Source organism: Leuresthes tenuis, unplaced genomic scaffold, assembly GCF_036924035.1.
Source record: "Leuresthes tenuis unplaced genomic scaffold, fLeuTen1.0.hap1 SCAF_13, whole genome shotgun sequence".
In the NCBI taxonomy this organism is placed as follows: domain Eukaryota; kingdom Metazoa; phylum Chordata; class Actinopteri; order Atheriniformes; family Atherinopsidae; genus Leuresthes; species Leuresthes tenuis.
This window is the reverse complement of record NW_027325367.1, coordinates 20,110,823-20,133,561: the sequence shown is the minus strand read 5'-3', so window position 1 is coordinate 20,133,561 and position 22,739 is coordinate 20,110,823. Positions and strand designations below refer to the sequence as shown.

At 41.1% G+C, this 22,739-nt stretch overlaps 2 protein-coding genes across 2 annotated transcripts; one reads left to right on the top strand and one right to left on the bottom strand.

Moving 5' to 3' along the window:
• Positions 1 to 436: 436 nt before the first annotated feature.
• Positions 437 to 9,276, top strand: hnrnpub (heterogeneous nuclear ribonucleoprotein Ub). Its single transcript, XM_072362489.1, has 14 exons — positions 437 to 1,061; positions 2,410 to 2,524; positions 4,537 to 4,616; positions 4,711 to 4,850; positions 5,026 to 5,125; positions 5,638 to 5,750; positions 5,864 to 6,127; positions 6,248 to 6,367; positions 6,458 to 6,586; positions 6,687 to 6,855; positions 6,986 to 7,264; positions 7,423 to 7,694; positions 7,898 to 8,035; positions 8,477 to 9,276. Exons 1-14 carry the CDS (start codon positions 614 to 616, stop codon positions 8,525 to 8,527), a joined length of 2,418 nt encoding a protein of 805 aa, XP_072218590.1. The 5' UTR covers positions 437 to 613; the 3' UTR covers positions 8,528 to 9,276.
• Positions 9,277 to 13,942: 4,666 nt separating this feature from the next.
• lft1 (lefty1) lies at positions 13,943 to 15,785 on the bottom strand. Its single transcript, XM_072362708.1, has 4 exons — positions 15,521 to 15,785; positions 15,052 to 15,298; positions 14,697 to 14,936; positions 13,943 to 14,267 (listed from the first exon to the last, which is right to left on the bottom strand). Exons 1-4 carry the CDS (start codon positions 15,783 to 15,785, stop codon positions 13,943 to 13,945), a joined length of 1,077 nt encoding a protein of 358 aa, XP_072218809.1.
• Between the last annotated feature and the right edge of the window lie 6,954 nt (positions 15,786 to 22,739).

Genomic DNA, 22,739 nt, shown 5'->3' with positions numbered 1-22,739 from the left:
CGTGGAAGATATTGACGAAATTAGATTTATTACAAAATTTAGATAAAAGCATTTTTATCTTTCTTAACTGAAGGCCACAAAAATACAGGGGCAATAGCATCTTATACTTTGTAAGAAGTATATTATACATACTGTTTAAAATATTTTGTTGTGGTATTTTGTTTTTGATCTGTTAAAGAGGGTCGAAATTAGCCTTCGTTAAACTGCATGGATGTCACAACAGTCCTCTCTAAAATCCATTATGTTGAATAAAAATAAATACAAGTATCATGAGTGCTATATGTAAGGACAATATTATCTTGCCCATTTTGTCCCACTTTTCCCGCAACGATGATTCCTGAAAGCAAAGGGGTGTTTTGTTATTATGACAGCGACAGATGGTCGTCTGAGTACATAACAAGTTGCGCTGCTTTCTGGGTAATTACGGTTGGAGAAGCCATCCTCCTCCCCCACACCCTACCGAAGGCTCAGCGCAGTTCTTTGCCGGGTAAAAGATTGGTAGGGATCGCGGTTACTATTTGGCGCAGTTTTGAGCTTGATTATTAACAAGGGGCGTCCGGTTATTTATTTATCGACGTATTTTTTTAACACATTTTGCCGTTAAATATCCACAATGAGCGCAATTAACGTGAAAAAGCTTAAAGTTAACGAGCTGAAGGACGAGCTGAAAAAGCGTAATCTTTCGGACAAGGGGCTGAAGGCCGAGCTGATGGATCGCCTGCAGGCCGCACTGGACGAGGAGGCCCTTGCTGGAGACTCTTCGGTGGGCCAAGAAGCTTCGGCGGACGATGGTTTCGACCAGTCCGTCGACCAAGAGGCCATAGGAGAGGAAGAAGAGGGTGACGGCCCTATAGAGGAAAGCATGGAGGCCAACGAGGATGAGCCAGAAAATGGGGACGGCGGCAATGCTGTTGCCGAGGACGAAGAGATGGGTGAGGGTGAAGATGAAGGGGACGAGGGGGACGAAGATGACGAGATGGATCCCATGCTCAAAGGAGACGTTGACGACATGGAGAAAATTGACACAGAGGACGGTGAGCCCGGGGACCAGGCTACAGAGGGTGAGTCAGCCGAATTGATTATAAAATTGCGATTGGTTGGATGGACTGTGGCTGGGTGCCGGTTTTTTGCTATAGCGTTAATACAGCCGCGTGAGGGAGACGGTTTGGAATGACTAAATTTGAATGCGCTACCGTATATCAGAGCGTCCATGTTGAGCCAGTCAGCGTGATATAGGCTAGTCAGCGTTAGCTGAAACAGCTAGCAAGTTAGCATCGGTCACCACCTTGGTTAGCTGTCGTTAAGTAAGGTTAATGCCTTTAGTCCAGTTCACAAACCACGATTTAGCGTTATTAGTTGCCTTGATAGCAAAACGTACTTAATTCCATTTGCATAATATAACATAGGGGATAAAAGGTTACGTATTGGTTGAACTCGACGAGTTTTTCGTTTCGTTTTGGTTAGGGAGTTAGCTTGCCAGCTAGCATAATTTTCTTTGTGTCTGATGCAGTGCTAATGAGCGGGTCAGCCGGTTTGCCATTTCAGAGGTTCCCGACATTATGTTCAGTCACAAATTAAGAGTTGTGGTAGAAATGCCAAGGTACCACTTCTTCAACCTATTTGAAGTAATTTAATGGTAAGCAAATTATTCACTAAGCGATATTATATAAGAGTTATCCTTAATAATGTTACGGAGGCCGCTCAGATTCAAATTAATTGGTACTTCGTGATAACATGTATATGGACTGTGGTCTACAGTGTTTAAAACCATGGGCCGGGAACATCTGAATTAGCTAACCCTAAGCTGTATGGAAGAAGGGATCGGCACTGAACCGCTTGTCTAGCTAGCACGTGGATATTTTGTCCTCGTTTTGAATAGCAATTTTCATGTCGAATTGTCTCTTTAGACGATAAGGATGTATAGGACTTGACACTTAGGCTTATACACTTCAACATACCGGGGAGATGGTTTTAATTCAGTTCTAAGTGGGCTTTCCTGCATGATGCATTTGTCCCTGATATCAGTAGACATGCCCTCTTAAGTAAAATAGACTTGTACCTAAAGCCCATGGAGAACATTGTTTCAAGCCCTGTATTGCAGGGTTACTTTTACTTTATCTTTCAGAGATTTTTCCAGCCCCAGTAAACACTGCTCATAATGTTCAATTTGGCCAGCTTCTGTTGTAATTACTACCTGGTCTTAAGAACTGTAACAAGTCATAAAGTATGATTGTATTGTTTTAAGTGTAACTATGAGGTGTTGCCTCTTAATAACTTAACTGATGATTTTGGTCGACACAATGTAACTAATGAACGGGCTTTGTGGGCCAGAACCCCACTGCCAGTCCGACCTATCTCTCTGTCTCAAAAAGGAGCACCTCATTCTATATCTTTGTTCTATTTTCAAAGGGGATGCGGACAAAGACACGAATGCTGATCAGAAGAATAAGAAGGGTGTTAAGAGACGCCGGGAGGAACATGGAAGGGGCTACTTTGAATTTATTGAAGAGAACAAATACAGCTGGTAAGGATGGGACAGAGCAAAAATGGCCTTCAGCATCCCTGAAGCGCCATCCATAGCTTTGGTGAATTGTATTGGCTTTAAGTGCCAATGCACACAGCTAGCAAGAGGAAAACCCTCATTTTCAAGTATTCTCTTATTTATTAATAACATAACTTTTACACATGTTTTTGAGGGTCATCCCTGACTACCTAAAGAGCCTTACCATTTACTTTTTACAGTTCCCACTCACTTTGTGTCTTTAATGGACTGCATTCTGTAGCAGAAGTGCATCTATCAAATCTCTATGAATTTTCACATCTGTTCCTCATGCCACTTATTGTTTTGGAAAGCCAGTTGTGTCCTCAAGGTGATTCGAGGCTGCTCTAGGAGAACCCAGAGGAAAGTAACAACGTAAAAACTTTTTGAATGGTGGGTGGGTTGGGAGGAGTAGCTGAGAGGCGTGGGAGGAGGGGTCCACTGCTGCAACGTAGCACACAAGGATGTAGCAAAATTCCCAGAGTGTTGGAACGTCCACTGAGGAGCTCGCTATTGATCGTCCATCGTTTTTGCCTCGCAGTGGTCTATTATTTAATTTAATTTTTTGTTTCGTTTTATTTATTTGCTGTTTTTGTTTTTTAATTTCACTGGTTGTATGATGTCCAGATGCTATTTCTGTCTCATCATGTTGTGGTGCGAGTGTGAGGGAATGTGTACATTTGCAACACTCTTTCTACCCCTGCAAAGGTGACATCACGCATGACATGCACGAAACTGTGAGCGTTTGTGTGTGTGTGTGTGTGTGTGTACACCTACCTACTTATTGGTCAATGTTTTGTTTTCATTGCACTGACACAGAAAATCAAAAGGGATAAAATGGAAAATGCTCTCAGAGAGCTGGGTTGTTTTTTTTGGTTGTTTTTTAATTATTCTTTTTCCCCCACCTATATATATTTTTGATAATAATTTTCAGAAGACAAGGTCCACAATTGATCAGGGCTCTAGATTACTCAGAACAAGATGATATTGCTCAGACGATTTGACTTTTTGTTCAAGTATTCAGCCATTTTAGATTTTATCTTTGCCCACTTTTTTTTTTCTCCCACCAAGCCTACAAAGATTTGATACATTTTATGTAACATCAGAGTTTCCTATTCAATGACAGGCACATATTGGCAGTAGGTGTGTGACTTGACATGAAGCGTCACTAACCAGGCACTGTGATGTCCTGAGCTGTAGTTGTATGTCCAGCCTTTAGGGCCATTTGGGGACAAGTTGATGGCAAATGTCCCTGGAAAGTGGCAGATGTTGAAAGTGCTACACTACAGAAAAGGATCTTTCGTCCTACTAACTTACCCAGCTGGAGTTGGATTATTTTCTCTTAAGCATCATTTAAATGTTGGGCTTCCTTTAAAAAAAAATAAAAATAAAAAAGTGAACTTGTTCCTTCTATTTTGCCATTGGAGATAAATGTGCATATTGTCGAGCTACAGAGCTGGTAAGTTGCTGTAGTTCTTAGTCTTCCCCAATTGCTTTTTTGAATCGGTTAAACGGGGAGCCATAATTTTACAGCTTAGTTACACACAGTAAATTAGTTCTGACCTTTTCATTTAGAATTCCACACATGGAAAGTTAAATATAACTTTGCCCACTGCTGTGACTAGCCCAGCAGCAATCCTGAAGACACACTTATCTGAAAGGGGAGAGGTCTGCTTTGAGTTTATCACTTTGACCAACGGATAGCCTTGCATGCTAAGGCTGGAGGAGGTGCTTTCTTTATGTGTATCTTTTACGTTTTAGATTTCGCTGGATGCTGCAAGGTAAGTGCCTGCCAAGGCCTGCAATACAGCAAACTATCCAGAAAGTTTGGAGGCTCTCTTGCCCAATTCATGTTCTCTTTTCTTTACCCCCTTGTTTGTCTTTCCACTTCTTTCCCCCAGTATTTTTCAGCCAGTGGTCCCTAATGCATCTATATGTTCCATATAGTAGCAGTCACGTGTGAATCTTCTAACTGATTTGTTCATATCTCTTTTCAGTGCCTCATTTAAGTCTCCTGTACCCCCCTTGGAGGAAGAAGACGAAGAGTTTGATGACACCAAAGTCTGCTTGGACACCTGTGAGTTTTGCTTCAAGAGTCTTCTGAGGAGGGTTAAAAACACACGTTTATATACACTGTCAGATATTTTATGTGCAACTCTTTTGTGCTCCAGACAACTGTGACCTGCACTTTAAGGTGTCGCGGGATCGTTACAGCGCTTCATCCCTCACAATGGAAAGTTTTGCTTATCTCTGGTCTGGAGGCAAAGCCACCTATGGTGTGAACCAAGGCAAAGCCTGCTTTGAGATGAAGGTACACTAACGATGAATACGTTCTAAATATTTTGCAGTCTTAACGTCCTTCACTGAATACATATAGCCTAATGTGGTGTGTGTGAATTGTGCTTAAAGTTGTGCAAGCAAAAGGGCAGAATTAGAGCCAGTGCAAATGTATACAATTTTATGGTTTTTTTTCGCTGGAATTGCAGATCACAGAGAAGATTCCAGTCAAGCACATTTCTAGCAAGAATATGGATATTCATGATGTGCAGGTCGGATGGTCCCTGGCAACCGGCACACTGCTACTTGGTCAGTGCAGTTATTTTTGTTTCTGCCCTGTAAATGTTGTGCTGTCATCTATATATTGTTGGAAACATCTAATTTATCATGTGTTCTACAGATAACTTTTTTTATGTTATATAAGAACTGGAGTTGTATTGGCTGACTCTGCAGTACTGCACTATCTAACCAGTGCTGCCATTTACTGTGGCATGTGTAGGTTACCGCCTATCATTGTTTAAATCTCTGAAAAACCGAGAAACATTTTATTTCAAAACATTGATAAGCTTTGCTGATGTGTATGTTCACTTTAAGGTCAGTCATGTTGAAATGCCTTGGAATATAAGCCTCTTTGGAGGCCCTCTAGTGGCTGTAAAGCTGCACAACACCTTGATATAAAATGGCTTCAGCTCTGCCTGTTATAGGAACAGTCTCCAGCTTTGTGCTAGCACAGATGATTCATTCAGCAATGGCAAAGATCCTGATTCTGAAATGCGGTGCCTCAATTTGTGCATACGTTTGTTAATTGATCCCTTGTTTAGGTGAGGAGGAGTTTTCCTACGCCTACTCTGGAAAAGGCAAGAAGACAACCAACTGTGTAACAGAAGACTTTGGAGAAACTTTCGAGGAGAATGATGTCATCTGCTGCCTTATTGTAAGATTTAATTCTCATGTGTCAATTGGAACCTTTTTTTTTCCCATAATTGAAGTATAGTGCAAAACAATCTGTTACACAAAGAGGAACTTTGTCTTTTGGTGTTTTCTTAGGATTTTGAGGGTGAGGAGGTGGTGCTGTCCTTCTCCAAGAATGGTGGGGAGCCAGCTGTCGCCTTCCAAGTCTGCAAAGACTCTTTAAATGGTCAGGCCCTTTTCCCGCACGTCATCTGCCACAACTGTGCTGTGGAGTTCAACTTTGGCCAAATGGAGACTCCATACTTCCCTCAGCCTCAGGACTACACCTTCCTGCAGCAGGTCCCTGTCAGTGAGCGAGTGCGGGGGGTGAAGGGGCCACAGACTAAGGCCGACTGCGAGGTGAGAACGAGTCATGCATGTCACTTTATAATCCCAATTTTTTTATAGTATTGCCTTTTTTCCGTGACTGTCATCAGCGTTTTGGTCACGGTTATCTGAACCATGTATCGTGTTATGTAGATCATCGTGATGGTTGGTCTGCCCGGCTCAGGGAAGACTACCTGGGTGAAGAACCATGTTCAAGAGAACCCTGGGAAGTACTACATCCTGGGTAGTGACACCATTGTGGAAAAGATGATGGTCAGTACTGATCCCAGCTTTGTGGTGTTCTGATGTGACTCACCGTTTCTGTTCTGCATTTTAACATTCCTCTTCTTTCATTTATTACAGATCAATAGCCTGAAACGCCAGTCAAAAGACATTACAAAACTGACTGCCATTTCCCAAAGAGCACCACTTTTCTTGGGAAAGTTCATTGAGATTGCTGCCCGCAAGAAGAGAAATTACATCTTGGATCATGTAAGTTGCCTCCACTGCTTAATCATTGACTTGGTAAACATTCCCCTGATGCAAATCTAAATAGAGGTCATTGAATAAATGAAAATTGTCCTCTTTCCAGACTAACCTCTCTGCACCAGGCCAGAAGAGGAAGATGTGTTTGTTTGCTGGCTTTCAGCGTAAGGCTGTAGTGGTCTGTCCAGCTGACAACGACTACAAGCAGAGAGTCCAGAAAAAGGTTGAGAGTGATGGCAAGGAGGTGCCCGAGCATGCTTTGCTCAAAATGAAAGGTAAAGGACTTCCTCTGTGCTGAAAGCCCCTCGCATGAAAATATAAATGGTTTCCCTGTATACCTTTTGCTCTGTGCCTTTTTTTTTTCTTGTTTTTTTTCATGTTCTGATTTGTTTCCCTGGATTACAGGCTTCTTTGCTCTGCCCGAGGAGGGAGAAAGCTTCAGCGGAATCACCTTTGCTGAGCTGCCGAAAGAGGATGCTGCCAAGCTGCTAGAACAGTACAAAGAAGAAAGCAAGACGGCTCTACCTGCAGAGAAGAAACCAAACCAGGGGAGCACGACTCCGAAAAGAGGTGGGGGCTCCCGTGGTGGCAGCCGGGGAGGCAAGAACCAGTTTGGCCGTGGTGGACCCGGACAGAGAGGCGGTGGACGTGGAGGCTTCCAGAACAGAGGCAACTTCAGAGGAGGTAGGAATTGGAAAATAAATAGAATCTTCATGTGTTGTCTGAGTGTTTTTTGTTTTGTTTTTTTTGGTTTGTTTTTAAATTTAAAAAAAAAAAAAAAAAAAAAAAAATGCAGTTGAAATGCATTCATGGCTCAAAGTGCAACACTGATCAATCCACAGCTCCCGGCCCGCGTGGTGGCTTCAACCGTCCTCCTCGCGGCTTTCTGCCTCCCCCAGCCTTCAGGGGAGGATACCCCAGCCGTGGGAACTTCAATCGAGGCGGTGGCCACATTCCCAGCCTCGGCGGGTCCCCAAGGGGTGGACCAGTGAGGGGTAACATGGGACACAGAGGAGGACACATGAACCGAGGTGGTCCAATGAACAGGGGGAACATGAGCAGAGGAGGCGGAGGCGGCATGAGTCGTGGTGGAAACAGGGGACATCCTGGCCAGGTGGGTGTGAGGATGATGATGATAATGGGCTCGGTTTATACCTTCTTTGAAAATATGTAAATCTTATTAGAATATTTAGCCATGTTAGACTTTTTTTATTAAAACCCCTTCTACTTCCACTTCAGTTGATTTCAGTTCACTTGATAAATATTAAAGTTAAAGGGTTGCTGTATTTCCTTTCTTTTCTGGCTTGTCTCATAAAGTTTCAGCAGAGAGGTGGCAACCGTGGAAACTTTGGCAACAAGAACAGCAACTTTGGTAACAACAGGAACAGCGGAAACTTTGGCAACAGGAACGGCATGGACAAAGCTCAAGCCTTCAACCAGAGCTGGCAGCAAGGGGTCAGTATTTCTGCTCCTCAAACTTTGGCCTTTGCATCAGACTCAGGCTGTGGTATTATGTCATTGTTAAACAGCATTAAAGATGTTAAGCCTAAAATTGTACTTGCATATGTCAAAATGAATACAACTCCACTAAATGGTTTATTTTTTCCTGGTTTAATTGAAAGGTGATTTTAATGTGTAGGTTATCACAATCAAGTTCATATAGAAAACATGGACATATAGGGCATATTAAGTCTTGACCATTTTTCAGTTCCCATCATGGAACAACAGTCAGCAGCTTTTTTGTTTTTTTCCTGTTTTATCTGGGTCAATGTGGAACAAGATTTTGACCAAAAAGGAAAATTCACTACGTGCAACCTGTCTTGATGACCTGAAAGCTTTTCTGAATCGAGGCAGGGTCGTATAGTGCGGTTTTAACTCCAAGCTTTGTTGTTGCAGTTCTGGAACCAGAAGCCTTGGAGCCAGCAGTATCAGCCTGGGTATTACTAAGACACTTGTTCTAATGGACTGGTGGCCGACACTGAGGATCCACCGCAAGCCACGGAACATCCCTCCACCCTGCTGTTTAAGTTTGTTTCCTTAGAACCCACTTTTAATAACCTAAAACCCACTGACCGACGAGCAGGACTGAGGCGACATGGAGAAACAACATTCCATCAGAGGAGACAAGGCCACAATTGTAATCAAAGCTTTATATAGTATATCCATATACACGTGTGCAGTGTGGGTTAGGTCTCATTCATTTTTCTTTTTGTTGTATATTTCAAATATTTTTCAACCACTTTTAAATGACATGCTTTTAAAAGAAAGAAAAGGAAAAAAAAAACAAATCTAATGTTTGTAATATCAGGAACAGGAAACTTGCCAGTTGGCCGCAGTTTAGGGTTTTTTTTGTTTGTTTTTTTTTTCCAGGATTGAGTATTTTATCTGTGCTGTGATCCTTTTCCTTTTTTTCCCCTTTTTATTTTTATTTTTTTTAATTACAAATTGTAAATATATTTTTTGCGTAGTTTGTCAGAATTTTAAGGAACGTCATAATTGAAAGGACCTCAGTTCTTTGCAGGAAGCATGATAGATTATATTGTTAGACTGTTTGTGTCAAGTCTGTCAAACTGTTAAAATCAAGCATTGGCTAAATTACAGCAAGTTTTGTTTATTTTCTATTTTTGTTCCCTCCACCAAACCTGTAACAAACTTCATAGACCTACAATAAACAACTTGTTTGCTTTTTTACATTCTTTCTGGCTTATGACTTTTGATTTAGGTCAAAGGTGTGTAAAAGACCTTTGAATGAGCGACGGCCTGGTTTGCTAATACAAACAATAAGGGCCTTTGTTCTGCTACAAGCTCCAGCAGGCACCTCGTTAGTTACATATTCTCTTCAAGTGTCTTGTGGTTCATGTCATTCCTAGCGCATTAGCTATTGTGTGTGTATATATATACACATCACTTTGAGAATATGTTTTGGCTAAGCCATTTTCAGGTTAGATATAAGCCCTTTTTCTTGTCATCCATTAAGCTTTTGATAAATGTCTTGAATTTTTTTTTTTTTTTTCCATTTATTTTAAGATTCGAGCGCTGACTATGCTTCATTCTCAGGAGAAAGTGTTTTCTGGATTGTTCTTAACGGTTCCTTTAATGCAGTAGGCTTCTAAGATAGCAAGCACTGATCAGTCAAAACACTGAACCACAAGGGTGTCTTACTCACTTTTTTTTTTTTCCCTTTAACTTTTGACTCTGAGCAACTTTATTATGCTGATTCAGCACAAGAATGGAAGCAAGTTGGTGGCTAGCTCATCTTCACCAGCAACTAAAAAGGGCTACACAGTCTCACAACACTTCCTCAGCCAGCAACGCCGACAGTTCCGGAAGACCTTTTTTAAACTTGCCAAGAAATGGCAACGGTATTCAAATTTGTACGGCCTTGTTGCTTTGTTGGGAAGCGCTCTAAGTGTTTGTGTTAGTTGCTGTGTGGCCTGAAAGTGATGGCAGCTCCCCATCAAACGGCCCCCAATGCGTTGTCACATTGCCCCGGCACCCAGCAATTTAGGCTGGAAAACGCATCGATGTGGAGCAGACAAATTCAGTCATTTGTTTTCTTTTTTTCCTTTGTGTTCTTGTGTTATTTAAGAAATGTAAATACTAAACACAGCACTAATTCATTCATGCATGAATGTCCATTAATAAACTCAGTGATAAATGTGTTGTGATTATGAAAGTATCAGTTACTGCTGTGTGATGAACTGTTGAATCCATGTAAATATCTAGAGAGTTTGTGCTCCCTTTTTACTGTACCGGATACATAAATCTAGCAGAATGCAAGCTTTGAATTTACAGCATAATCTATAATACAACAGACCCTATATTTTTATCGCTTTGTGTTGCAAGTTGTATATCAGGTCTTATGAAACCAACAGTGCAAAGGCTTTACAACCCTTTAAGTTTAGTTGTCTTTTCTATCTGACCGTTTTTTAATATTTGTGTTAAAGAATTACAACTGTATCTTCTTTTTTTTTCATTTTTGTCTTCATTAAAATTTTAAAACTTGGTACATGGTGATTTGGTTCATTACAGTGCCTGGAAAATATGTTTGCGCTATAATGTCTTAAAATCATGTTATTTTAAGCCATAACAGTCTTTGGCTTAAGGCTCAAGCTGATTGTCCCTAACCCAAAATGTCATTGTATTTTCCAGTAATTGGGGGCCTAGCCTCAAAGCTGCGAAGGCACCTATTGTTTTAGTAGCTTTTCCTATTATTGATCTACTTTCCGCTGCAATTGAAGTCTATGGCAGCCCCTAGAACGCTATGGTGAAAAGTTTCTAAATTTAGCACACTTATTTAGGACAGTGCCATGGTCGACGTCAAGAATTACCATGCCTGTAAAGAGAACTCTCTAGTGCCACCAACATGTCAAACTTTGAAGTGCATTCAGCTGTATAACTTTGGACTCGTTGCTCCAAATTTCACAAATGAGGTACCGTTGGAATCCTTGGAGCATGACGACTTCAACGCAACCTATGACGTCATTTGCGCCACATTGGATTTTCTGCCATTTTAAATCTTATCAAAAACCAGATTGTCCAATCTCCACGGGACTTGACACATAGACTCTTCATGTCTATGTGTTATCATGTGGATGATGCCTTCCTGAGTAGCCATAGGTTTGCCTGCTATGCTGCTAGCTATGCATCTACCCCCCCATATTTTAGTCTTATATTTACAAGACCTTCAGATTTTTAGTTTCTAGCTCTTAGGATCTTTCCTAGCAAGAGAAGAAACTTTTTCAACTTGGGGACTGAATTCACCAAATAATGGTGAGCTTACCTGGCCCTGAGGCAGCAAAGTCAGCCCATACCATGATACTACCACCACCATCCTTCACAGATGGTATCTTATGCAGGAATGCAACATTTTCCTTTCTCCAAAACATACTTCTTCTCATTTATACCTAAATGTTTTAACTTAGTCTCTTTGTCCAAAAAAAAATTTGAACAGCCCTCTAGCTTATTGATGGGATCTTAATCAAACTGCAGACAGGCAGCTACATATATATATATATATATATATATATATTTTTTTTTTAAAGCAGTGACATCCTACTTGCAGCTCTGGCTTACATACCATTGTTGTTCAGTTTTCCACTGATGGTCAACTCAAAAACATCAACATTAGCCTGATCTTTGCTGATTGACTGCTCCCAAGGAGGATAAGCGACTGGATAGTGTAGTGGTAAGATTGCGTTCATGTGCATGACTGGGGTTTGAATCCTGACCCCACCCCATGATGGTACTACCTCCACTAGGGGTCCTTAGATAAGACCCCTTACACTACCTGCCTACCTGGGATATAAGTAAGTCGCTTTGAATAAAAGTGTCTGACAAATGCATAAATGTGTTATTTCCTTAATTTGTGCAAACCTTTAAAATGCAAAAACAGCATAAATCTGTCATTATCATTTGACACAGGTCCAAAGAAATGATCTTCAGTGTCTTCACTGACCAACTTCATTGTGTTAGAAAAATTATCCAAATTTTGAATTTGATGCCATCAACACAATTTCAAATAGAAAGAGAGGCAAAGAAAGACAGAAAAGTTTCAATAACATATATATATATATATATATATATATATAAAAAAAACAAAGAAGATTCTACAATCACAAGATTAATTGCTGACAAGTGAGGATGTCAGGATTGGGGATAAAAGGAGAATTCATCATCCAGTTTAGACTTTCCAAGCAAGAGTGGGTCAAGGCTTACCCTGTGTCAAACTCAGCGAGTGAATCATCAGTAAGTTCCAAAAAAATCAATGCAAGATTACAAAGAACTTAGGTCTTAAAGCATCTGCGGTGCAAAATATTGTCAAAAATTTAGGGATTCTGCAAAAAACCTCTTTAGAAACTGCCTTTGGATACATGTGTCCTTCAAGCTCTTCAGGCGGCACGGCATGAGAAACCATCATGCCACCATGATCAATACAGCCACTGAGGCTTGGGGGAACCTAGAAAAATGCTATTTAGAAAATGCAGCACAGTAAAAGGATGAGAATCAGATAACAACAACCATGGACTGTTGAGCAGCTGAAATCTTGTATTCAGCAAGAATGGACACAGATTACTCTGAAAAAAAAGAATACTAAAAGAAAAGAAAAAAATAATTAAAGGAAGCCTGATATGACACAGTGGTGAACATTCCGCTAACCCAACTTTTTTTCAGTGTGTCTCTAGCATAATCTTTTAAACTTATTTATATTTTCTAAATACTGTGATAATGGTAAGTGAGGACACTTATATATGGGTTCAAACTAAGGACCAAATGAAAGATTAAAGCTTTTATTGCATTTTTTATTAAAAATGAGTGTTTGTAAACTGTCTGAGTGTGCAGATGGCTTTGTGACCTCTTTCAGTCTGATGAACATCAGTAACTTTTGTGAGTTTCTCAGAAATCTTCACTGTTACACCGTTATTTAGCACTCTTCATGTGTTGTGAGCATTAGTTTTCAGTGGCGTGTTTGGCTTCTTTGACATTCATGTCTCTTTACAGAGCCCGTGCTTCTCCTCTGTGTATGACAGGAGGTCATTTCACTCCGAGACAGCTGATTGTCTTTGGCAGGTCGGCATGTTTACTCTCATCGAAAGCATATTAGTCAATGACAAGACCTCCCACTTAGACTGTAAACAGTGCATTAGGTATTGACTCTGATTACCAATGTTTGACCCTCTAAGCTTGATGTAAACGCATAGGGAGCCCAGCATCATGTGAATTGACTAGAAGTTTCTTTGTTTGCACTTGCCTGTGTAGCTCCTTCCCACTGTAAATAAAACACTACAAGCAGGTTAGACCATCTTTATCAATGGCCACGCACCCTCAGTGAAACAAGTGTTATAAGTCATTAGGGAGGTTATTTGCTCTGCTTTACTATTTCCTATAAGCGTAAATAACAAGGTGAAAGCCGCAGGCAGCTGCATGTGAATGTGATCATGAATGTGAATGGAGCCAGACAGGCTCTGCCCACAGGAGGAGAGGAAGAGCTGGAGCGTCATGTGAAAAAAAATATTTTATTTTCCAAACATAAACTCATTCATATTATGTACAGCATGAAAAATAGAGGACACATCAGACAGAATTTGAATGATTGCACTGGATTTAACACAACTCATACAAATTCAAATTAAGGGGGAAAAGAAAAATGTCAAAAATTTGAAAAGTGCTTGTTTGAGGGCAGCAGTACTGCCTGTTGTATGTGATTCTCCCGCTAAATGTCCATTTAAATAGAAAGTACTAGACGAGTTGTTTAAAAGTATTAAATATATATTGACAACCCACTGGAACAAAAACCACTATATCTAAAATATTTCTCAGCAATCTGTGATTATAGGATTATTTTAGTTATTTCCCATGGCTTCATACTATGGAGACATTGTCCAGCGTGCATGCGCACCTCTCTACAATCATGTTAGGGAATTCAGCCACCTCAATCTCAGTATAGTCCCCCTTTTTCACCAGGTACATGATGGGTAAAGGGGCACTCTCTGACACCGTGCACCGCCGCTCTCCATAGCCGTAGTTGCGTTTGGGCTGCTTGCAGCTGCCAGTGCACCTGAAGGCCTGGTAACCCGCAGGCTCGATGATCCAGTACTGCGTCCAAGTGAGCGCACGAAAGTCAATGAAGTACTGTTCTCTACAGCAGGCGTCTTTGTTTCGGTTTACGTCACAGTCACCATGAGAGCTGTGGAATAGATTATAAATAAAGTTAGTTTGCTGTCAACACAGATCTTTTTCAGGTGAGAGAGGGACACGTTTTGGTTGCTGCCCAAAGACCTAACAGGCCTCACATTTCTTAGCTACACCCCTGCTGGCCTTATAAAACACTTTACAATTGATTAATATATTTAGACCATAACTGAAAAAATATTATTCATAAGAATTTTTGGAACACCCAAAGCTCCTTTAATTTTTTCAGTTTTCTATTGTGCGAACCAGTAATTTCATACTTAATTTCTCTGAACCACAATAATTAGTAATCTAACGCCCCCGTGCCGCTCAGCGACAGACCTCTTAATGAAAGCAAACGGTGACAGGTAGAAAACAAAACGGGCATGTAGACTAATTGTCACACTAATACAATATCCTGTATATCAAAAGCTCGCGCCCTTACCCGTATTCTTCGAGGTTGAGTGTGTATAGGATGAGCTCGGGCTTTCCCAAGGTGTTGTCTGTCTGCTCCTGGGTGGTAAAGCGCACACTTTTGGCCATCTCTGCCGCATAGCTGCCAGGTCTCTCGCCCTCGATCCACACCTCCAGGTGCATAGGTGTCTTCTGCTGTGTCTTGGACCAATAATGCACCGCCTGAGTGACATCAAAGCTCTTCCAGCCAGTTTCGTGAATGGGGACCAGACTGTGAACATGATAAGGACGATTAATTAAAAATGATACGGAGCTGATGCTTATGGGAGAAGAGGAAAGTCCCTTATTTTATATACAGCTCAGCAGGAGGGAAAATAACCCCTTACCGTGAATCTACCAGCGACGTCCGGTTGGATCCGTCTGGCAGCACCTCCACCCAGTAGACGCTGACCCTGGCGTTGTTGATGGGTCGGTGGCTCTTCCTCTCCACCACGAAGCGTTTGTGATAAGAAGCCCGTTGGTAGAGCTTCAGCTCCGCCATGGTTACCTCGCTGTTATCCGGGATCCTTGCCTCCATGTCGAACAGCATGCGATTCCGAGTGGTGTCAGAGTACACATACTCTCCGGAGATGTCTAAAGTACAAAAGTTTAAAAGCGTTTTAGTCGTTTTTCCTTTTCTTTTCAATCATCTTTCCAAAATAGTTTTGATGCGTAAAAGAGTCTTTGCGCACCACGTGCCCTTATTACGCACGGAAATATGGTTTCAGGTCAAAGAGTACCTCTATTGAAACCATTTCCATATTATTTCTTCCATATTGCATGTAGGATATTTTAAGAATTGTGAAAGTATCTCACCTGCATTGCCGGGGATTCCCCTTAAGATGCCCGCCAGGCTGGGCAAAGATCTGCGTCGCCTGCTGTGGTGCATCTTCAGCATGGACAAATACTTATTTCTGACATGCACTGGAATAACCAGGTTCTCCAAATCTCTCTTATGGATCTTCGGAACTTCATCCAGCCCAAGTTTCTGCAGTAACACGTCCTTCATATCCTGATGCGTAAATGCCCTCGCTAGACCGAGGAGCGTTGCACACAGGACACAAGCGCGGAGGAAATCCATGAGGAAGAAATTCAATGGAACAAGACAGGAGTACAGTAACGGGAGTCACTCAGAGATACAGAGTCGCTCTGACACTCATCTGGTCCCCTTATATTGTTGCGGCCCTCCCAGCCGTTCGCACTTTGTCGATGGGGGCAGGGACCCTTATCAGAACAAAGGTGCGACGATACTAGTCCCATCCTAAACAGGATATCTAAGTGACCATACTTCAAACACCAACAATTAGACTCGAGTGCCATCCGTATTGTGGAGGTGTAATTTCTCCATACTTACACTAAAAGTATGTTTGATGTCTGTTTGGATTAGTTTGCGTTTGATGCCATTTGATCTGGGGAAAAAAATCTGCTCCTCATTGTGAAATGAATCAGGTGGAAATATTCACTAACTATTTACATTTTTTTTGTAGATTGATGAAGTTTGTTTTGGAGGACTAATGTTTCACAAAGATTGAATATGTGTGGTGATGATTGGGTGGCTTTTTTCCAGGGCCTTTTTTTTCTGCCAAAAGGAGAAACTGCAAGAGAAGATCAGTTGCATTTTGAGATTTTTTTAACAGTGAGGGTGAAAAATTTTGTGTTTTAGATCAAATCTAAAAGAATTTTAGATCAGAACCCTAACATTTAGTCACTTGAAATAGAAGCTGGCATCAGCTATCCCGTGCAGCCAGAGAGAACCTGGAGTGTTTTCAATTATGTGATTTATGATATTGTTTGATTGACTGAGTTGAACAAAATGTAAGTGTTCTTCTTATCTTGTCACTTTAATTTCTCTCAAATTAGACTGCTCTCCTCCACTTGTCTTCTCCCTGCTGCTACACATGTGTCCCAGACAGACATCTCTTGACCCTGCGAACCTGAAGTGCACTCTTCTCAGTAGCACCCTTGTCTACACACAGCGCCTCTTGATGTGTACATTCCACTGGACGATGTCAGGCTGGGCCAGTCTGGCAAGAGTTGTCGCACACTGGCCTTATTTCTGTCTGGGTGGCTGAAGGCGCTTGTTTTTATGTCCAAGAATGGCAGCAGGGGTAAGTCAGGGAAAGAAGGGAGCAATTTGTTCACTTTGGGTTCACTATGGTACATGCTTATAAAAATGAGGGGGGGGGGGGGTCGTTGTCCAAGAGGAAGTATTGTAGGGCTTTGAGGGAGACCCAAGGATTAGATGTTGATTCCCCGCTCTGTCACCCATTCCTGGCCCACTCCAGCAGATTAAAATTATTAGCCAAACAGACAGTTAATCCAGTGGCTGGGGGGCCGGCATGGATGTGGATTGGGGCAGGCTCTTCACAGGTTGGTGATTATCTGATTCCATTGCGAGGATTTGCCTTGCCTTTTTTGTCACACAAACATTAGAAGCAGGGTGCTCTCGCTGGCTGCCCAGAAGGCCCTGGCTCTGGTTGTGTATTGGGCTGTGTTTGCTTAGAGATGTCAGACAGACTGAAGGGGCACACAGGAAGAGCAAATGACAGATGACTGCCAGACCTGCTCTCCCAAACTAGTGCCTCCAAGCCTTCCAGCAAGAAAAATGATTAATTAGCTCATGAGAGCTGATAGCACACCTCGCCGTCCATGTGTGGCACACTTGGAGGATGTAAATCATTTAAAATAGATCACATCTTTGCAGCACTGAAAATATATTTCTTACAGCATGTGCATAGAGGGGAATTATGTGTGAGCGTGTACAGTTCTAATGAGCTCTAATGACATGGTGCTGTTGAATTTGGGGTTTCACCCAATTAATTGCAGTTAGATTGCAAATGCAGATTAGACTTCTTCTGCAATTGTTTGCAACATTTTGCACAATTTTCTATGACAATTTGAAGTCATGCACATGTAGCAGAGCTTCCTATTGGCCCATATGATCATCCGTTTTTTTCATATTGAGTTGGGGGGGATTTGTCTTTATATATTCAAATTAATCACGAGACACTTTTTAATTCATTTTATTAGTTTAATTAAAGGTTGTAGTGCTAATTAATTAACCATTGATTAACAGAGAATATAATGCAAACAAGACAGTGTGGCCTGTGAGGAGAGCAGAAGTTTTGAAGGATCCACTGAACTATGATCACAGAATACATTTTTTTCAAACATTTATGGTTATTAAAGGAGCAAAAATCAGAGTAAAAAAACAGTCTAATGAGATTCCTGCATGCAGAAACCCTGATTACGATCAAAATACAAAGTATTCTTCATCAGAGTCCATAGATGAGGTCCAAATTGGTCTATTGGATTGTCTGATGTCAGGATCATCAGTGCAGACATGTAAATTCAGAACGGATCTATTGTCCAGTCCAGCCAAAGGCCAATCTAAATATCTGCTCTCCACAGCCTAAAATACACAGGCCTATGTCATCCCCTGTCCCTCACATTACAGCCCCTAATTCGGGAAATTAAGATGCCTTTTGTGTGATATTTCTCAGTCTTTCTTCCTTCCCATGCCAATCAAAGATGAGTTGCCGAGTTCAAAGCCTCATCTGATGTTCCAAGGTGCCATTTCTTTTCAATCAAAGGCCAACGAGCTCCCACAATCAACAACACAGGTGTTAATTAACATCCACACATTAGCATTCAAAAGCGGTCCAATTTATAGGTCATTCCCTTTCCATTTGTGAAACATGAAATCCCCTTTGGCTGTAAAGAGCGCTGTTTGATAAAAAAAAAAAAAAAAAACTCGGTTCGTATGTTCGGGAGGAAGAGGAGGCCACAGTCTGCTTGTTTTTTCCTATGTGGTTTGAGCATTATGTTGGAGCATCTCATTATAGACGTCTCCATGGGAACGAGGCGGAGCTGCTGCATGCTCCAAAAAGTCAATATTGAACTTGTGTTGGTGGTCACGCCAAATTCCTCATTATTCACATTGTCACCGACTTCCTGACTTGCCATTGCCTGCTTTATCTTAACATCAAATAAGGGGGGAACCGCTAGTTTGCACCTTAATAGCCCAAGCAGGAGCTGTTGTTCTATTTTTTGAAATGTCACTCGGCTGCAGACGAGAGGGATGGGCTCCTTGTCTGGATCTGATCCATCGAGCGGGCTGCCAATACTCATCAATCTGTCTGTAGGAAGGAGAAAGCGCCAGTCCCGTGTTAGGACAATAGCCTTACAGTTATTGCCTCCGCATCTAGACAAACTACAGGACAGTCTAATTGCATTTCACACAACTAATGACGACTCAATCAGCGCAGAGACGTGGGCCTTGGATTTAATCCCTGTGCAGACTTAACCCAATAGGATCAGACGTGATTAGTCAGGGCTAACAAGAAATATAGAAATTAACTTTTTTAATTAACATCTAATTAATAGGGACTTGGGCATGCGGGGACATTTAGTGTGTGGGATACTGATAAGGAAAATGGTCGAATCAGTTCAAATCCAATATTCTGCACATCCTTCACATTTGTGAGAATCTACTAAAAACCGAACAAAAGATACAGAATAAGACTGATATTACCAAAAAAAGACTTACAGCATTGTAGGAAAGCATGTTGTACACCAGAGGGGGCTGTTGTAGTGCATTAAAATAAATCCAACGTTTTAAAGGGAAATTCCACTCTAAAAATATATTTCGTAACTTTGTTGTTACCTTTATTTTAATTAGTTATATATAGATTCGAATTGATCATATGATGTGAGAAAATCTTCCCAAACAGGATATCACAAATCTCGCCAGGGAACATGCATGAAATATTGGCTGCATAAGTTGCTCACACCAAAATGATAATATACTCTGATTACTTATACTTGGTTCACTGCATAGCTGTGGCCCAGTGATTGACTGCTGACCTATCCAATGGCAGCTGGGATAGAAAATATGATGGGTGGATATAGTTGGATGGATATAGGAAATGGATGGATGGATTGTTCACTGGAGAGGCTCCAGGTGTCTGTAAAAGCTGGAAATGCTACCAGTTGTCAAATAAACTGTGGCTGCTGTCTACCGCATGTAACCTCCTTTCCAGAGGACGTGTGTGGCTGTGTGAAACATATACAAAAACAGGGTGCTGTGTTTTGCAACTCAGCCTGCTTAGATCATTAAGAAATTGTGCTTATTAATTTTCTAACAAATGCCCATGGCTGAAACAAGTGGATAGAAATCTTACAGCTAATGAGGTTATTTGCCAACAGGTCAGTTCCATGATTGGCACTAGAAAGAGCATCTAATTCAGAGAGTCTTTCAGTAGTGAAGATGGGGAAAGGGTTCACCACATTGTGAAATTGCCCATATTGTGGGCAAATGCTTCAACAATTTAAGAACAATGTTTTCAAAGTAAAAATGCAAACAATTCAGGGGTAATGTCATTTATAAAGAACATTAATCAAACTAATCAGAATCATTGCATTGTCACAAGAACACTTCAGTGAACACAGTTAATCCCTGCATCACCAAACGCAGATAGAAACTCTGCTGTGCAAAGAAAAAATATAAAGACAGTAAATATGATCAAGAAACAATGCCTTCTCCGAATGTGAGCTCATTTAAGATTGAATTAGGATGAAGTAGAAAACAATCCTGGGGTCAAATTGATCAAAATCTTAAATGCTTTTTGGAAATCGTGGATGCTGCCTCCCCCAGGCTAAAGAGGAGAAGGATCATTAAATAAGTAATCAACACAAAGCCAGTATGTGATAATAAGGGGGTGTGTAAATTTATAAAACATGAGAAAAATACTGTGAATGCTCCATTAATGCTATCTACACACCTACAAGATATGCTGCCAACTGCAGGATGTGTTGTCAGGGATGGTGTAGTGTATCCTAGCAGGACAATGCCCAACCATATTCTCCATGTACAGTGCTGTGCCAGAGTCTTGAGCCACCCCTCATTTCTTTATATTTGCTTCCAAGGAGCAGGACTTTCCACTCATCTTTTAAAGAGGCCTTGAGCAATAGTTCTACAAGGCTTTCTTAGAGTTTTTCAAAGTTTTTCTTTGAATATTGACTGCTTTGTCTCACATTTTCAGTCCAGTCTTTGAACATTTTCACAGGAATGTGTTTTTCTGTTTGTTAAGTAACTTAACACTGACCTATGAGTTACAGAAGCATAACAAGACACCTAATACAAGGGATGGCCCAGTGTTGTGTGAACAAATAAGAGACAAGTTAGCAAGGAACCAATTCTAAATTGTATTTTTAGGCCATTGTTACAAGCAGCCCGTCACAAATACACATCGTGTGTTTTCATTCCTTTTAGTTGGATCTGTGAAAACTGTTTAAGATAACTCAATTTCCACATCTAATATGGTATTTCTTCACTAACAAAGTGGTTCCTTAAGAGCAATCAGCAGAAACTTGGCATATTTCAGCACGGTGTGCAGTGTGTCCTAAAAAAAATATTTGAAGAAACTGGACAACTAGTGCACAAAAAAAAAGAAGTGGCATTCCACAGAAGAAGAACATTCGACAGCAGATGGATAGTATCTGGAATGTATGTTCTTCGGAAATAGGAAAAAATCCAACACAGACCCAACAGAGGACCTAAGAGATGCATCTGGCTCTATTGTTTGCCAAAGCCTCATCAGAAATGGCCTCCATGGTAGGGATGGCTGTCAAGAGGCCATTCTTAAGGAGCTTAAACTGGGACGTAAAGGCTGAGGCATGACAAATGACACAAGAAGTGGACTGAAAATCAGTGACAACAGGTCTTATGGAGGGATGAATCCTCCCCAGAGCCCAGACCTCCACATTATTGAAACTGTGTGGAATCATATTAACAGAGAGCCGAACAAAAGACAGTCAACATCCAAAGAAGAGCTTTGCAATGTCCTTCAAGAGGCCTGGAGAACTATTCTTGAAGACTCCTTAAAGGCTGTGTTGAAGAATAAAGGTGCTCATATCAAATTTGAACTTTCCAGCTCATTATACTAACTCCGTTTCTGCCTTATATTCTGTATTTCCAGTTATGTGTGCACATGTTTCAGTTGTTTTGTGCATCTATCACCTGTTTTGCTGGAAATGTATAAAGAGATGAGGGGTGGCTCAAGGCTTTTGCACAGTGCTGTGCTACAGCGGCTACAGCTACACCTGTGTGCTACTCACAAAGAAACAGCAGATAAATCCTGACCCTAAAAAGACACATTCACATTCAAAATCTGAAGCAATGCAACAAATCTATAGACGATCAGTGAGTGTTTTTCCATTGATAAGGTGACCTGTTTCTTCAATGTCACAAACTCAAGGGAGCCATAAATGTTGTGAAATGTGTTCTAATTTTCAGTGTTATTACGTTGTTATGTTCTGTTGCTCATGTACTTTACAGAATAGATATTTCCAAACCCTCACAAATCACTCATCTCAAAACTGTTACTGATTGTGGTTGCTGGGCTGCTCCTGATGAAAACTCACGCCAAAGCAGTATGCTTTGAATTACATCTCAGTCATCTTTAGAGTCTGTTTTAGTAAGTGCACGTCTTGCATGCTGAGTTGTTATGTGAACGCCTCTTTTTTTGGTGTCTGTCATCCCTCTGGAACTGAAGAGGACTGCAGCAAGGATCACTTCATCTCTTTCTTTCTGATTTATACAAATCACATGGTAGACTTTGCTGGTGACGCACAGAGATATTCTCACACACACACACACACCTACACAGGACTATGTACGTCTCCCTTCCCCTAGAGATTCGGCTGCTGTGCAGGCCATTAATCATTAACAGATGTACTTTGAGCACTGATAAGAAGTGCACTTCAAAAGGATGAAGCGTAGTGTGCTTAAATGAACTGTATAGACACCCCCCCCCCTCCAAAAAAAAACATGTGATATTTAAAAAAAAACAAAACAATATAATGTGGGTTTGATGGTCAACCAAACAGGTAGATGCACTTTTTATACCCTGATGAAGTGACACAAAGTGTAATTAAATGACCACTTACACTACTTTTGGTGACAGTCAGAGTGACCCAAACAGTCTCTTATATCTATAGGTTGGTTACTCTTATCTTAGCATTGAATAAAAAT

Bases quoted from the DNA above. Each gene is read 5' to 3' on its own strand.
- hnrnpub (XM_072362489.1), top strand. From the start codon at position 614: ATGAGCGCAATTAACGTGAAAAAGCTTAAAGTTAACGAGCTGAAGGAC. The intron at 4,617-4,710 runs GTGAGTTTTGCT...TTTGTGCTCCAG, and splicing joins CAAAGTCTGCTTGGACACCT to ACAACTGTGACCTGCACTTT. The intron at 5,126-5,637 runs GTCAGTGCAGTT...TCCCTTGTTTAG, and splicing joins AACCGGCACACTGCTACTTG to GTGAGGAGGAGTTTTCCTAC.
- lft1 (XM_072362708.1), bottom strand. From the start codon at position 15,785: ATGGATTTCCTCCGCGCTTGTGTCCTGTGTGCAACGCTCCTCGGTCTA. The intron at 14,937-15,051 runs GTAAGGGGTTAT...TCATGTTCACAG, and splicing joins ACGTCGCTGGTAGATTCACG to TCTGGTCCCCATTCACGAAA. The intron at 14,268-14,696 runs GTAAGGGCGCGA...TCTATTCCACAG, and splicing joins CTCAACCTCGAAGAATACGG to CTCTCATGGTGACTGTGACG.